Here is a 12,910-nt window from a genome sequence, read left to right as displayed (position 1 = left end):
TGTGTATTCAAATAAATACCAGTACTACAAACTTTGAAGCCCTGCGTCTATTTCACAATAAAATATTTAAAAATAAATTAATTGATTCAGTCGACAAAAACGCCGGAGTGCTTTTATTTGGAAATCGGTCAGCTACAGGAAGTGTTACAAATATTTTTGTTTGTGACGTTTTCAACAGATAAACATTGGAACTGGTGTGAAAGATCATTTCACTGTGTTCTGCTGTAAACTGAGTGCAGAACCAGAAGGAAATAGACCAGACCTTGAATATCTAGAAGAGCAGCGTGGCCTGAACCACAACTGAGCCGCAGCCGGTGCAACATGGACGAGGACACTTCAGAGCAAGTTGGACCCTCAACCACAAAGTAAGAGACCTGCTACAAACATGTGAAGCTCCAAACTGAATCCTCAGAGAATGAACCAGTGAATGATGTGTTCTGAATAAAAACATGTTTGTGTTTGCAGAGGTCAGGACCAGAGACTGAGAGCAGAGTCTCCAGGGTCCAGCTGTCTGTCTCTGAAGAGTAACATGTCCAAAGAGTATCCTGTAAACTTCAGTAAAGAACCTGGACCCTCACACACAGAGTAAGAGACCTGCTGCAAACATGTGAACCTCCAAACTGAATCCCCACGGATGAACCAGTGAATGATGTGTTCTGAATAAAAACATGTTTGTGTTTGCAGAGGTCAGGACCACAGACTGAGAGCAGAGTCTCCAGGGTCCAGCTGTCTGTCTCTGAAGAGTAACATGTCCAAAGAGTATCCTGTAAACTTCAGTAAAGAACCTGGACCCTCACACACAGAGTAAGAGACCTGCTACAAACATGTGAACCTCCAAACTGAATCCCCACAGATGAACCAGTGAATGATGTGTTCTGAATAAAAACATGTTTGTGTTTGCAGAGGTCAGGACCACAGACTGAGAGCAGAGTCTCCAGAGTCCAGCTGTCTGTCTCTGAAGAGTGACATGTCCAAAGAGTATCCTGTAAACTTCAGTAAAGAACCTGGACCCTCACACACAGAGTAAGAGACTGTTTCTACTGGGACCTGCTCTGAAGAGGATCTAGTTTCCTCTAGTGTGGCCCCTGCATTAGGACACAGCTTCATTGAAGTTGGTGACTAATCTCTCAGAATCACTTAAAGAGCTCAGACCTCCACCAAGAACCAACACGCTCCTCATGAAACCACTTTGAAATCCACTAGAGACTCATTTTGATTTGGATCTGCACCAAATTCCACACAATGGTAAACATCAGTACTCTGAACATGTCTGTGACAGAGGACCCCCCCCCCCCCCCCCCGATCTGGTTCACAGACCACAACCTTCCACAAGTTCACTGGTAATCTGTTGTTTTTTATAATCCCACTAACGAACCAACCAACACACAAACATACTGGGTGAAAACAAAACCTCCTTGACAGAAGTAATGACAACCTGTGACTGTGACATGTGAGTTATCAGGACATGTCTTCACAGGGAGAGGAAGAGGAGTCATGTTTCTGAGGAGGAGCAGTCGTCCTGCTGTGCTTCGTGTCAGGACGTCCTGAAGGATCCAGTCTCCACCAGCTGTGGACACTGGTTCTGCAGACAGTGCATCACCTCATACTGGGACCAGTCTGGTTCTTCAGGAGAATCCTCCTGTCCCCAGTGTGGACAAAGATCCAGAACAGGAGCTGGAGGTCAGACAGCCGGTCAGAGCAGCACTGTACATGTGTCTGCTGATGTCTTCACTTCTGACAACAGCACATGTGGTTTTATTTTGTTCCTTCATACAGCATCAACATTTAACATCGTTAGAAAAGTACAAAGTTAAAAAGTTTTATTTTCTGTAGTTTTTCTGAATCTGATGAAAACAATCAGCAGATTCTCAGATTCTCTGTCTCTCACATTGTTTCTTGTCTTTCAGCAGATCGTGGTCTGCAGGAGGTTTTAGATGAACATAAGCTCAGTGTGAGGAGGAGATGTGAACATGTTACTGAAGGAAGTGATGAAACAGGAAGTAGAACCCTCCTCAACAGGATCTACACTGAGCTCTACATCACAGAGGGACAGAGTGAAGAGGTTAATACTCAACATGAGGTGAGGCAGCTTGAGACGGCTTCCAAGATGAAGATCCTCCACGACACTCCCATCAAGGTCCAGGACATCTTTAAAGCCTCCACTGACCAGCAGAGCAACATCAGAGTCGTCCTGACCAACGGAGTCGCTGGCGTTGGAAAAACCTTCTCGGTGCAGAAGTTCACTCTGGACTGGGCAGAGGGTTTAGAGAACCAGGATGTGGGTCTGCTGGCTGTGCTTTCGTTCAGGGAGCTGAACCTGGTGAAGGACCAGCAGCACAGTCTTCTCACGCTGCTCCATGTTTTCCATCCAGCGTTACAGAAGCTCACTGCAGAGACGCTCGCTGTCTGTAAACCTTTGTTCATCTTTGACGGCCTGGATGAAAGCAGACCTTCTCTGGACTTCAACCAAAGGGAGCTTGTGTCTGAGGTCACACAGAGGTCATCAGTCAACGTGCTGCTGACAAACCTCATCCGGGGGAATCTGCTTCCCTCGGCTCTCGTCTGGATAACCTCCAGACCTGCGGCGGCCAATCAGATCCCTCCTGCATGTGTTGACAGGGTCACAGAAGTACGAGGCTTCACTGAGGCCCAGAAGGAGGAGTACTTCAGGAGGAGGTTCAGTGATGAAGAGCTGTGCAGCAGAATCATCTCACACATCAAGACGTCCAGGAGCCTCCACATCATGTGTCAAATCCCAGTCTTCTGCTGGATCAGTGCTACAGTTCTGGAGCACATGTTGACCACAGACCAGAGAGGAGAGCTGCCCAAGACCCTGACTGACCTGTACTCACACTTCCTGCTGGTTCAGACAAAGAGGAAGAACATCAAGTACGGTGAGGGACATGAGACGACTCCACAGCAGCTGACGGAGGCTGACAGGGACGTTCTCCTGAAGCTGGGGAGGCTGGCACTTAAACATCTGGAGGAAGGAAACATCATGTTCTACCAAGAAGACCTGGAGCGGTGTGGTCTTAATGTCACAGAGGCCTCAGTGTACTCAGGAGTTTGTACTGAGATCTTCAGAAGAGAGTGTGTGATCTTCCAGAAATCAGCCTACTGCTTTGTTCATCTGAGCATTCAGGAGTTTCTGGCTGCAGTCTACATGTTCCACTGTTACACCGAGAGGAACACAGTAGAGCTCAACAACGTCTTGGGAACATATGGGGACACAGACAGTACCTTCTCCCTGGATGAACTCCTGAAGAGAACCATGAAGAAATCCCTCACCAGTACAAATGGTCATCTGGACCTGTTTGTTCGCTTCCTTCACGGCCTCAGTCTGGAGTCCAACCAGAGAGTCTTAGGAGGCCTGCTGGGTCTGACAGGGAACAATCCAGAGATCATCCAGAGAATCTTAGGAGGCCTGCTGGGTCGGACAGGGAACAATCCAAATATCATCCAGAGAGTCTTAAGAGGCCTGTTGGATCGGACAGGGAACAATCCAAAGATCATCCAGAGAGTTTCAGGAGGCCTGCTGGGTCGGACAGGGAACAATCCAGAGATCATCCAGAGAATCATCAACAACCTGAAGGAGATGAAGAGTGATGACATTTCTCCTGACAGAAGCATCAACATCTTCCACTGTCTGACTGAGATGAACGACCACTCAGTTCATCAGCAGGTGAAACAGTTCCTGACGTCAGAGAACAGATCGAAGAAGAAACTCTCTGGGATCCACTGCTCAGCTCTGGCATACATGCTGCAGATGTCAGAGGAGGTTCTGGATGAGTTCGACCTGAAGAAGTTCAACACATCAGTCCAGGATCGACGGAGACTGATCCCAGCTGTGAGGAACTGCAGGAAGGCTCTGTGAGTCCAGACATTATCAATAACATGTTTAATCAGTGTGTGTGTGTGTGTGTGTGTGTGTGTGTGTGTGTGTGTGTGTGTGTGTGTATGATATTTTCTTTAATTACAGACTCCCGTGTCCAATCCTCTAACCTCGTGTCTATAGGCGGTCTCGTCGTTGTTAGAGATTCAGATTTTATTCTCACAGATATTTTCTTTAATTACAGACTCAGTGGTTGTGGACTCTCAGAGACTCACGTTGAAGTCGTGGCCTCAGCTCTGAAGTCAGACCCCTCACATCTGAGAGAACTGGATCTGAGTAAGAACAAGCTGCAGGATTCAGGAGTGAAGCTGCTGTGTTCTGGACTGGAGAGTCCAAACTGTCGACTGGAGACTCTGAGGTCCTTAAATCCTTCTTCACTTTTCAGACTTTCTTTCTTTTTGGGTCATTATTTATTTAAATTGTCTCAGTTCTGCTCTGCTCACTGTCCCTCAGTCACCTCTCACTCACCCAGCCTGTCAGTCACGTCCACCTCATCAACTCCATTCACCTGCACTCACCTGCTCCTGATCACTAAGAAAGAGTCAGTGAATAACATGTGAACTGAGGCCGAGCACTCGTCCTCCTCAGGTTTTCAAAATAAGACACATTCTCATTGAAACACGTGGGACAGTTGATAAGTATAGAAACAAACAGGAAGTGACTGTCAGGAGCCATCCCTACTTTAAACAGTGTTTAATTACTCAAACCTGCTCAGTGACCAACACACAGAGAAGAAGCTGATGAATGAAACAATGGTCCAACATGTCTGATCTGATATGAGGTCAGCAGCATGTTGAGAGTCTGTGTTGACATGATGACGATCCACAACAACAGGAGGACACATTCTTATATTAATCTAATATTTTCTTTAACCAGGTTGGAGTGGTGCAGTCTGTCAGAGATCAGCTGTTCTTCTCTGGCTTCAGCTCTGAGGTCAAACCCCTCTCATCTGAGAGAACTGGTTCTGAATAACAACAACCTGAAGGACTCAGCAGTGAAGGAGCTGCGTGGTTTTCTACAGAGTCCAACCTGTCGACTGGAGATTCTGTGGTCAGACATCATGTTTTAATGTAAAAGGGGACATATTATGACAAATCCACATTTCTAGTGCTTCTACACGTTTATTTGGGTATCTGGCATGTCTACCAACCCAAACACTCTGGAAAAAAACCGCGATTTGTTACTCTAAGTCGGAAACGAGTGACTGAGAATGCGCTAACGTATCCCTCTCTCGTAACAAGCGAAATGGGAGTCTCTCTTACATGGCCTTGGCCTTGATTATATTTGATTCCTTTTATTTTTAGGACCAAGTTCTTCAGCCCTGTTTCTTCCACTTTGGGTTCATTACCAACATGAAACCCTTCCTCTGGTTTCAGGACTTACACGGGGTCGTCCATGCCTTTATCTTTTCACCACTAGATCTCTGTCCCGCCCTGTACACACGTGTTCCTCAGGCTCCCTGCACCACTTTAAACTGGTCCAACTGCTGCTCAGATCATCGCCACTTCAAGAAAACATGATCATAGAACTGCTCGCCCTTTGCACACATCACCTGTGGAACATGTTCTGACAAGTGGCTCGGACATTATCTGGAGCTGAAGCAGCAGCAGGAGATTGTCCAGGTCCGACTCGTTCAGAGCAACAGGAACATGTGGGAGCATTCAGAAGAAGGGCGGACCCAAAACACATATCTCCATGATAACCATGGTTATGTTAAGTTATGTTAAGTTAGAGGTTCACTGTGAAGGAGTTAGTGACGTCTCCGGGTGTCATACATGACGTATGAATCCTGCTGTGGAAAGATTAGTGTTGTTGTTTGCAGCTCATCCACACCGGCGTCGGCCCTCATCACCAAAAGCTCTGGAATCTCCTTGTGTTTCCAAGTTGACATCTTCGTCTTCTACGTGTACGGCTCCTCTTCTTCATCCTGAGATATTTGTGTTCTTCCAGTTTCACGTCCGTCACGTGTTAGAAACCTCATCAACACGTCCACTCGCTCTCTGTGAATCCTCAGGACATTCACCTGCTCTATTCTCACATGGACTCACTAAGAGAATGTATTCGAAGGAAATGTTCCAGAAAATGTGCAGAACAAATTGACTCAGACGTCAGGTCTGAAAACAGAGACAGTGATGTTTAGAAAGTCTTTTATTTTCACAAATGAACTCAGTTTAATTTTACAGTTAAGTTTTATTCTTTATCCAGGTTGTATCACTGCAGTCTGTCAGAGATCAGCTGTTCTTCACTTGCTTCAGCTCTGAGGTCAAACCCCTCTCATCTGAGAGACCTGAATCTGAGTGACAACTACCTGCAGGACTCAGGAGTGAAGGAGCTGTGTGGTTTTCTACAGAGTCCAACCTGTCGACTGAAGAATCTGTGGTCAGTTCACTGACTGACTTTTATAGATCTCATAACTATAACACACTATTTATACACAATTTGTCTCATTTAATTATAATTGAACATAATTCCCCTTCATACATAACTTGAATTCATTCATTCATTAATCTGTGACATTATAAATATTCAGCTACTTGTTAAAACACTGAGTTTAGTTCTGGATTTCCTAAACTGATCTGCAGGACAGAAACCAGGTCCAATTAATCTATTTGTACTGAATCAGAACTCGTTTTTAGTCCAACATGTCTGATTTCATATTTATCTTCCATGTTATGAGTCTGTGCTCACATGAATATGTGTCTGTTATTTTCACACATGAACTCAGTTTAATTTACAGTTAAGTTTTATTCTTTATCCAGGTTGGATGACTGCAGTCTGTCAGAGATCAGCTGTTCTTCTCTGGCTTCAGCTCTGAGGTCAAACCCCTCTCATCTAAGAGAACTGGATCTGAGTAGAAACATCCTGCAGGACTCAGCAGTGAAGGAGCTGTGTGGTTTTCTACAGAGTCCAACCTGTCGACTAAAGAATCTGTGGTCAGACATCATGTTTCAATGTTAAAGGTTCACTCTAAATATAATATAAAGTATTTAAATCTAAAGTCTGTAAATATATCGTTTTTATTCATAGAGTATGTAAATATACAATATTTAAATATAAAGTATATAAATATAAATGGCTCATTCTAAAGTAAAGAAAACAACAACTGTTACATTCAGATGAAACTAGGTAAAAATCTCTAGGATTCTTTTCTCTTCAGTTTCTAACAATGGATCCTTTCACCTGAATCTTCCACACTGTAGCTTTAAGGTCAGAGATCAGAACATGTGTTCCTAATGCCAGGTTCACACCGGACACGGAAGCGCTGCCGAAGCGCCACGTGCCTCCCATCCACCCCCCTGTTAAACCTATTGGTGGTCCTGTGGACTGACCACATGACAGCATGCTGCGTTGGTGTTCTGGGACTGGGCTCAGGGTCCAGAGTCCAAGTTCATTATATTTGACTCCTTTTATTTTTAGGACCAAGTTCTTCAGCCCTGTTTCTTCCACTTTGGGTTGATTTTCAACATTAAACCCATCCTCTGGTTTCAGGACTTACACGGGTTCGTCCATGACTTTATCTTTTCACCACTAGATCTCTGTCCCGCCCTGTACACACGTGTTCCTCAGGCTCCCTGAGGCACTTTCAAATGGTCAAACTGCTGCTCAGATCATCTCCACTTCAAGAAAACATGATCATAGAACTGCTCGCCCTTTCACACATCAACTGTGGAACATGTTCTGACAAGTGGGTCGGACATTTTCTGGAGCTGAAGCAGCAGCAGGAGATTGTCCGGGTCTGACTCGTTCACAGCAACAGGAACATGTGGGAACATTCAGAAGAAGGGCGGAGCCAAAACACATATCGTCATGATAACCATGGCTATGTTAAGTTATGTTAAGTTACAGGTTCACTGTGAAGGAGTTAGTGAACTCAGTTTAATTTACAGTTAAGTTTTATTCTTTATCCAGGTTGATTCGCTGCAGTCTGTCTGAGATAAGCTGTTCTCCTCTGGCTTCAGCTCTGAGGTCAAACCCCTCTCATCTGAGAAAACTGGATCTGACTGAAAACAACCTGCAGGACTCAGATGTGAAGGAGCTGTGTGGTTTTCTGCAGAGTCCAACCTGTCGACTGGAGTATCTGAGGTCAGTTCACTGACATAACATAATTCCTCTTCATACATAACTTGAATCCATTCATTAATTAATCTGTGACATTATAAATATTCAGGTACTTGTTAAAACACTGAGTTTAGTTCTGGATTTCCTAAACTGATCTGCAGGACAGAGACCGGGTCCAAATAATCTATTTGTACTGAATCAGGACTCATTTTTTGTCCAACATATCTGATTTCATATTTATCTTCCATGTTATGAGTCTGTGCTGACATGAATATGTGTCTGTTATTTTCACACATGAACTTGGTTTAATTCAAAGTTTTATTCTTTATCCAGGTTGGAGAGATGCAGTCTGTCAGAGATCAGCTGTTCTTCTCTGGCTTCAGTTCTGAGGTCAAACTCCTCTCATCTGAGAGAACTGGATCTGAGAGGAAACGACCTGCAGGACTCAGGAGTGAAGGAGCTGCTTGATCTAAAGCAGAGTTCAACCTGTCGACTGGAGACTCTGAGGTCAGTAGATGGTTGGAGTCAGTCCACTCTGCTTTCATCAGTATTTTACTAAACACAGTCAGTATCACAGATCCAGGGTCTGTGCTACCAAGCAGGATTTGTGGTTATCAGGTTAACTTCAGGTTTAGTTTTTTCAGTCCTACGAAGCTCGTCCACTTCTTAACGAGGTAAATCAACCTGGTATCTTCTGATGAACGGCTGACCTGCTCCAGGTTAAGTTGGAGATCAACCCGTATCAAAGCTCCGCCCACTGACCACAGTGACTCTACACCAGTGTTTTTCAAACTTTTTCTCTCATGCCCCTCTTTGGAGCTTGAATATTTTTCAAACCCACCCGTTCCGCTGCCCCAACAAAATGATGACAAAATGGGCCAAGTTTAACATATATATTTATGTAACATACACATGAACATTAAATCCACATTACTTTCAGGAATTTCTGATAAACAAACTTTTTCCAAAAGTTTTTAGTGACATTTGTAATTTTTTCAGAAAATAGTGTCATTAATTTGCTTAAATTCAAGCAAATTTATATAACAATAATAATAATTGAACTTTTGGTGACATTTATCACTACATTCCTCCATCAGTCCTTACTTTTTCAATAATAGAGGGATAAAAAATAATTCAATTATTATTGTAGGTGATGGGGTGTAGTGTTTCTAAGAATCTTCTTAATTTGTTGGGTCTCAGAGAGTTTTTTAAAATACACACTGGTCTCTCCTCATGTCCTACTCCATTGACTGTGAACCCAAGAGCAAGATAGGCTTGATACTACTTTTTTTTCAACTTGGTTTTTGAACACCGTCTCTTGTTTTTCCCTGTCCAGCTGCTTCCCTTGAACTAGCTCTGAGTCCTGTGTGCGCTGGCCGTTCGCGACATGAACAACACTGTAAATTGAGCCACAGCAGAGGGGCTGAAGCCGCGGGTTGCGACCCCTAGCTACGGCTAAAGAGCAATTTGTTTACTGCTCCGCCGTTAAAGAGATGCGGACGTCAAAACATTAGTTCAGCTATAATATTAGTTCCGCCTCATATTTACCCCTCCCGGTAGCGCACACCACCTGTTATGCCTCTGCTCCCCACCGGTGGGGCGCGCCACACAGTTTGAGAATCACTGCTCTACACTGTTGTGTGGTGCACACTCTCCTTAAAGGGAAGGATAAGGGAAGTTTAAATCAACGTCTGGTTGGTTCAGTTGATCTCTAACTCACCCAGAACATCTCAATGTCTCCAGACTCATCCTGTCACCAAAACACCAGATGCACTGAGTCATCTTCCTGAAGACAGGTCCATATGTGTGTCATCAGAGTCAGTGAGACAGTGTGTGTCCTCAGAGACAGTGTGTGTCACATCCTGAGATTCAAACGTTTCTCATCAAGAATCTTCTCTTCCACTCGTCTTGTTAGTAAACAACAGATTCAGATCTTGTGGTCTCGAGTTTTTTATCTCGTTCACACACGTTATTATGTCGTGGTCACGTAATATATTTTTACCAGATGCCACCAGGGGGCGCTGTAACTTACACATTGACAATATCCCAGATGTTTTAACAGCTGTTCTTCCTGCATTTAGCAGCTGTGACTGAGTTTCTTTTATTCTGGATCATGTGTTTGTTCTCCTCTGATTTTTATTATAGAACAGTTTGATCCTGGTTGTGAAATATGAGGCTCAGCTGTCAGTCAAACTGTCCATGTCTGTGATTGGTAACACACAGTTAACCCCGCCCCTTTATGTGCACGCTCAGATCTCAGATATGAGGAAAACCTGAGTTAACTTAACGAGTTGATAACCAGCGTCATGTGACCACTAAGCCTGACTGTGTCTGTCAGGTTCAGTTGAGCTGATCTCAGAAAGATCTCCTGGACATGTTGAAGTGTCTTCATAGTTCAGGCCTCAGTGTTTCCTCAGTGAAGCTGTGAGAGGACAATGAGGACAGACGTCAGGATTGGACAGAGACACAGAGAGACAACAGTCAGCCAATCAGACGAGCCACAAGCTGCTTGGGATCATGTGATTGAGTTGACGTGAAGACGACAGTTGTTGTTGTTTTCATGTAAACAGGAAGTGAAGCTGGACCACAGCTGACAGCCTCACACGAGGGACAGAGACGGTGTCGTCTTCATCTGATCTGAGACAGTTTGTTCTCTCACTTCATCAGTGAAGAACTGATCAGGTGGATCTTTGTCACAGCTCTGAGATCAGTGGGACTGAAGCCTCTCCTCATCAGCATGGTAACTAGGAGCTCTTTATACAGAGCAGAACCTCTGCTGAGGTCCATCTGTCTCCTCTGGTCCCAGTTTGTCAGAAGCAGATGTTCATCAACACACAGTGAAACATGGCTTCACCTGTAACAGCAGTAAATCCACCTCTCAGGTGTCCACTCTGCACTTTGACATGCAGAGGACACACACTGAGCTCTTAGCGTGTTCATTCCAACACGTGAACATGAAGCAGAGAGGAAGCTGCTCCACCTCTGAACAGGACTGAAGTCCCTGCTGCTCTTTCTACTGGATGAGCTGCATCACTGACTCACAGCTGATGAAGTGAGTCTCTGTGACACTGATGTCTTCTTCTCTCAACAGGTGGAGGGGGTTGTCTGAGTGAAGCTGAGTGTGAAGAGAACAGTGTGTGTGGACGGAGGCTGAGCTGTGTCATGAGGATCCAGAGGCTGATGCAGCAGCAGCTTGTGTGTAGTCTCCAATCTACACAACCCCTAATTTGCATATGTTTGTGCGATGAAGCCGGAGCACCTGGAGAAAACACGGGGAGAACATGCAGACTCCACACAGGAAGACCCCATCTGAACCGGATTCAAACCAGCAACTTTCTTGTCCGGATGTGTTTATTGAAATGACACAACACAAGCAGAATATATAAACCCTCTATAAAGAGTCACTTATAGTGTATTCAAGTTTGTCTTCATTTTTCTCCACCTTTGTCCCTCAGTATGTCTCGATGTGTGTAGAACCACAATCTGTGTATGTTTGTTTATGATCTTAAAGTTCCTGGATTCACGTCACAAATTGATTTAGTTCAACACAATCAGGTGCAGAGCACTGGTTGCTTTTCTACTTTTGACCCACAGGTGGCGCTGCAGTATAACAGCAGCCCATCCCAGTCAAAGCCTTTATATTCAGTCTTTAAGTCAAAAACCTGGATCATTTCCTCTGTAAGAAACCACAAAAAAATATATATATAACAATTTACTAGCACTTAAATGGCACTTACTTATATCACTTTGTACTTTTGCTTTATTATAGAAGAAATTTTACTTTCTTGACTCTCGTTGTTCTTGGTTTGTACACCCCGGTTGAATGCACTTATTTTAAGTCGCTTTGGATAAAAGCATTAGCTAAATGAAATGTAATGTAAAGAGAAGAAAAACATCTCAGAGAGAAAAGTTTTGTTTCTACTTGTCTCTGCTTTAATGCTCAATAAACATCCTTCCACCGACTTCACTGGAATCATGACTCAGCTTTTCTTTCCTCTTTAAACCATCTGGTGGAAACATCTCGTCCTTGGTGCAGGTAAAAGAACAAAGTCACCAGTTTGACATAATGGGAACAACCAGAAGAAAAGTGAATGAGACATTTACATAATGAAGAAGAGTCGATGAAGAGCAGAGCATCTTTAAGTCTCTGAGGAAACTGTTTAATAAACATTTTACCATATTTAATAGAAAACTGACCCGAGGACGTTTTATACAAACGTAGATGAAGATTCTTGTTGTACGTTCTCGACCGACACCTCAGAACAACCACCAGGGGGAGACTGTAGCAGGCCTCTGGGAACAGCAGCATGCTGGGAGATAATTGATGATGGGAGGTTCACAGCAGAGACAAGTGACAAAAAGTGTCTGAGAGATGATGTCCTGAAGACAGTGGACATGTTGGGCCTGTTGTGTTGAACAGTTTGTGTTATTTTGTGGAGACACTTGTCTCAACATGATGGTTTCACTTCCTGTTCAAGCCCGTCTCAGTTCTTTGTGACTTCAGGATAAGAAATGTTTGACAGAGTCAGTTCCTGACAGGCTCCAGTTCTCACTGTGTGGAGAGGACATCATGTGACTTTGTCATGATCCTCAACACACGTGTGTCAGTGTAACATGTGACTGTGACGCCATGTTAATGAACACGCTGCTCTAACATCTGTCCAGCAGATGTTGAAGCTCTGAGGTCCACTTCCTCTGCAGCAGAGTGAGACCATCATCTCTTCATGGAGCTGTGCACCAGGCGGGTGTCACCGTGACCAAACACAAAGTGTGAACAACACGTTGTCCAAAGGATCCGTTAGAATTCCATCAAACACATTTATGGGATATACTTTATACTTATAAGGAAAAGCTTGTGCTCATAATGAAATTCTACATCTGATCAATATGTCTCAATATAAACAGCCTGACAGCAGATCAATACATTTGTTTTTTATTATTTATCGGTTGATTTCATTC

The 12,910-nt window shown here is 44.1% G+C and overlaps 1 protein-coding gene across 9 annotated transcripts in view; it reads left to right on the top strand.

Annotated features, from left to right (window-relative positions):
* LOC128453503 (NACHT, LRR and PYD domains-containing protein 12) overlaps positions 1–11,914 on the top strand; it is a 57,225-nt gene extending 45,311 nt beyond the window's left edge. For 7 of the 9 annotated variants that reach the window (XM_053436435.1, XM_053436439.1, XM_053436441.1 and 4 more), the window contains 11 exons: positions 466–585; positions 685–804; positions 904–1,023; positions 1,478–1,680; positions 1,908–3,870; positions 4,077–4,250; positions 6,098–6,271; positions 6,652–6,825; positions 7,802–7,975; positions 8,285–8,458; positions 11,043–11,914. In XM_053436435.1, the coding sequence (XP_053292410.1) occupies positions 466–585; positions 685–804; positions 904–1,023; positions 1,478–1,680; positions 1,908–3,870; positions 4,077–4,250; positions 6,098–6,271; positions 6,652–6,825; positions 7,802–7,975; positions 8,285–8,458; positions 11,043–11,064 (3,418 nt within the window). In that variant the 3' untranslated portion in view covers positions 11,065–11,914. Of the gene's footprint in view, positions 1–178; positions 366–465; positions 586–684; positions 805–903; positions 1,024–1,477; positions 1,681–1,907; positions 3,871–4,076; positions 4,251–6,097; positions 6,272–6,651; positions 6,826–7,801; positions 7,976–8,284; positions 8,459–11,042 lie in introns of all 9 variants that reach the window. The other 2 variants (XM_053436444.1, XM_053436450.1) reach the window with 2 other exon arrangements.
* Positions 11,915–12,910: the final 996 nt, after the last annotated feature.

This window comes from Pleuronectes platessa, chromosome 12 (genome assembly GCF_947347685.1).
Source record: "Pleuronectes platessa chromosome 12, fPlePla1.1, whole genome shotgun sequence".
NCBI classification, from domain to species: domain Eukaryota; kingdom Metazoa; phylum Chordata; class Actinopteri; order Pleuronectiformes; family Pleuronectidae; genus Pleuronectes; species Pleuronectes platessa.
Note: the sequence above shows the minus strand (reverse complement) of the source record. Positions and strands in the feature narration are given on the sequence as shown.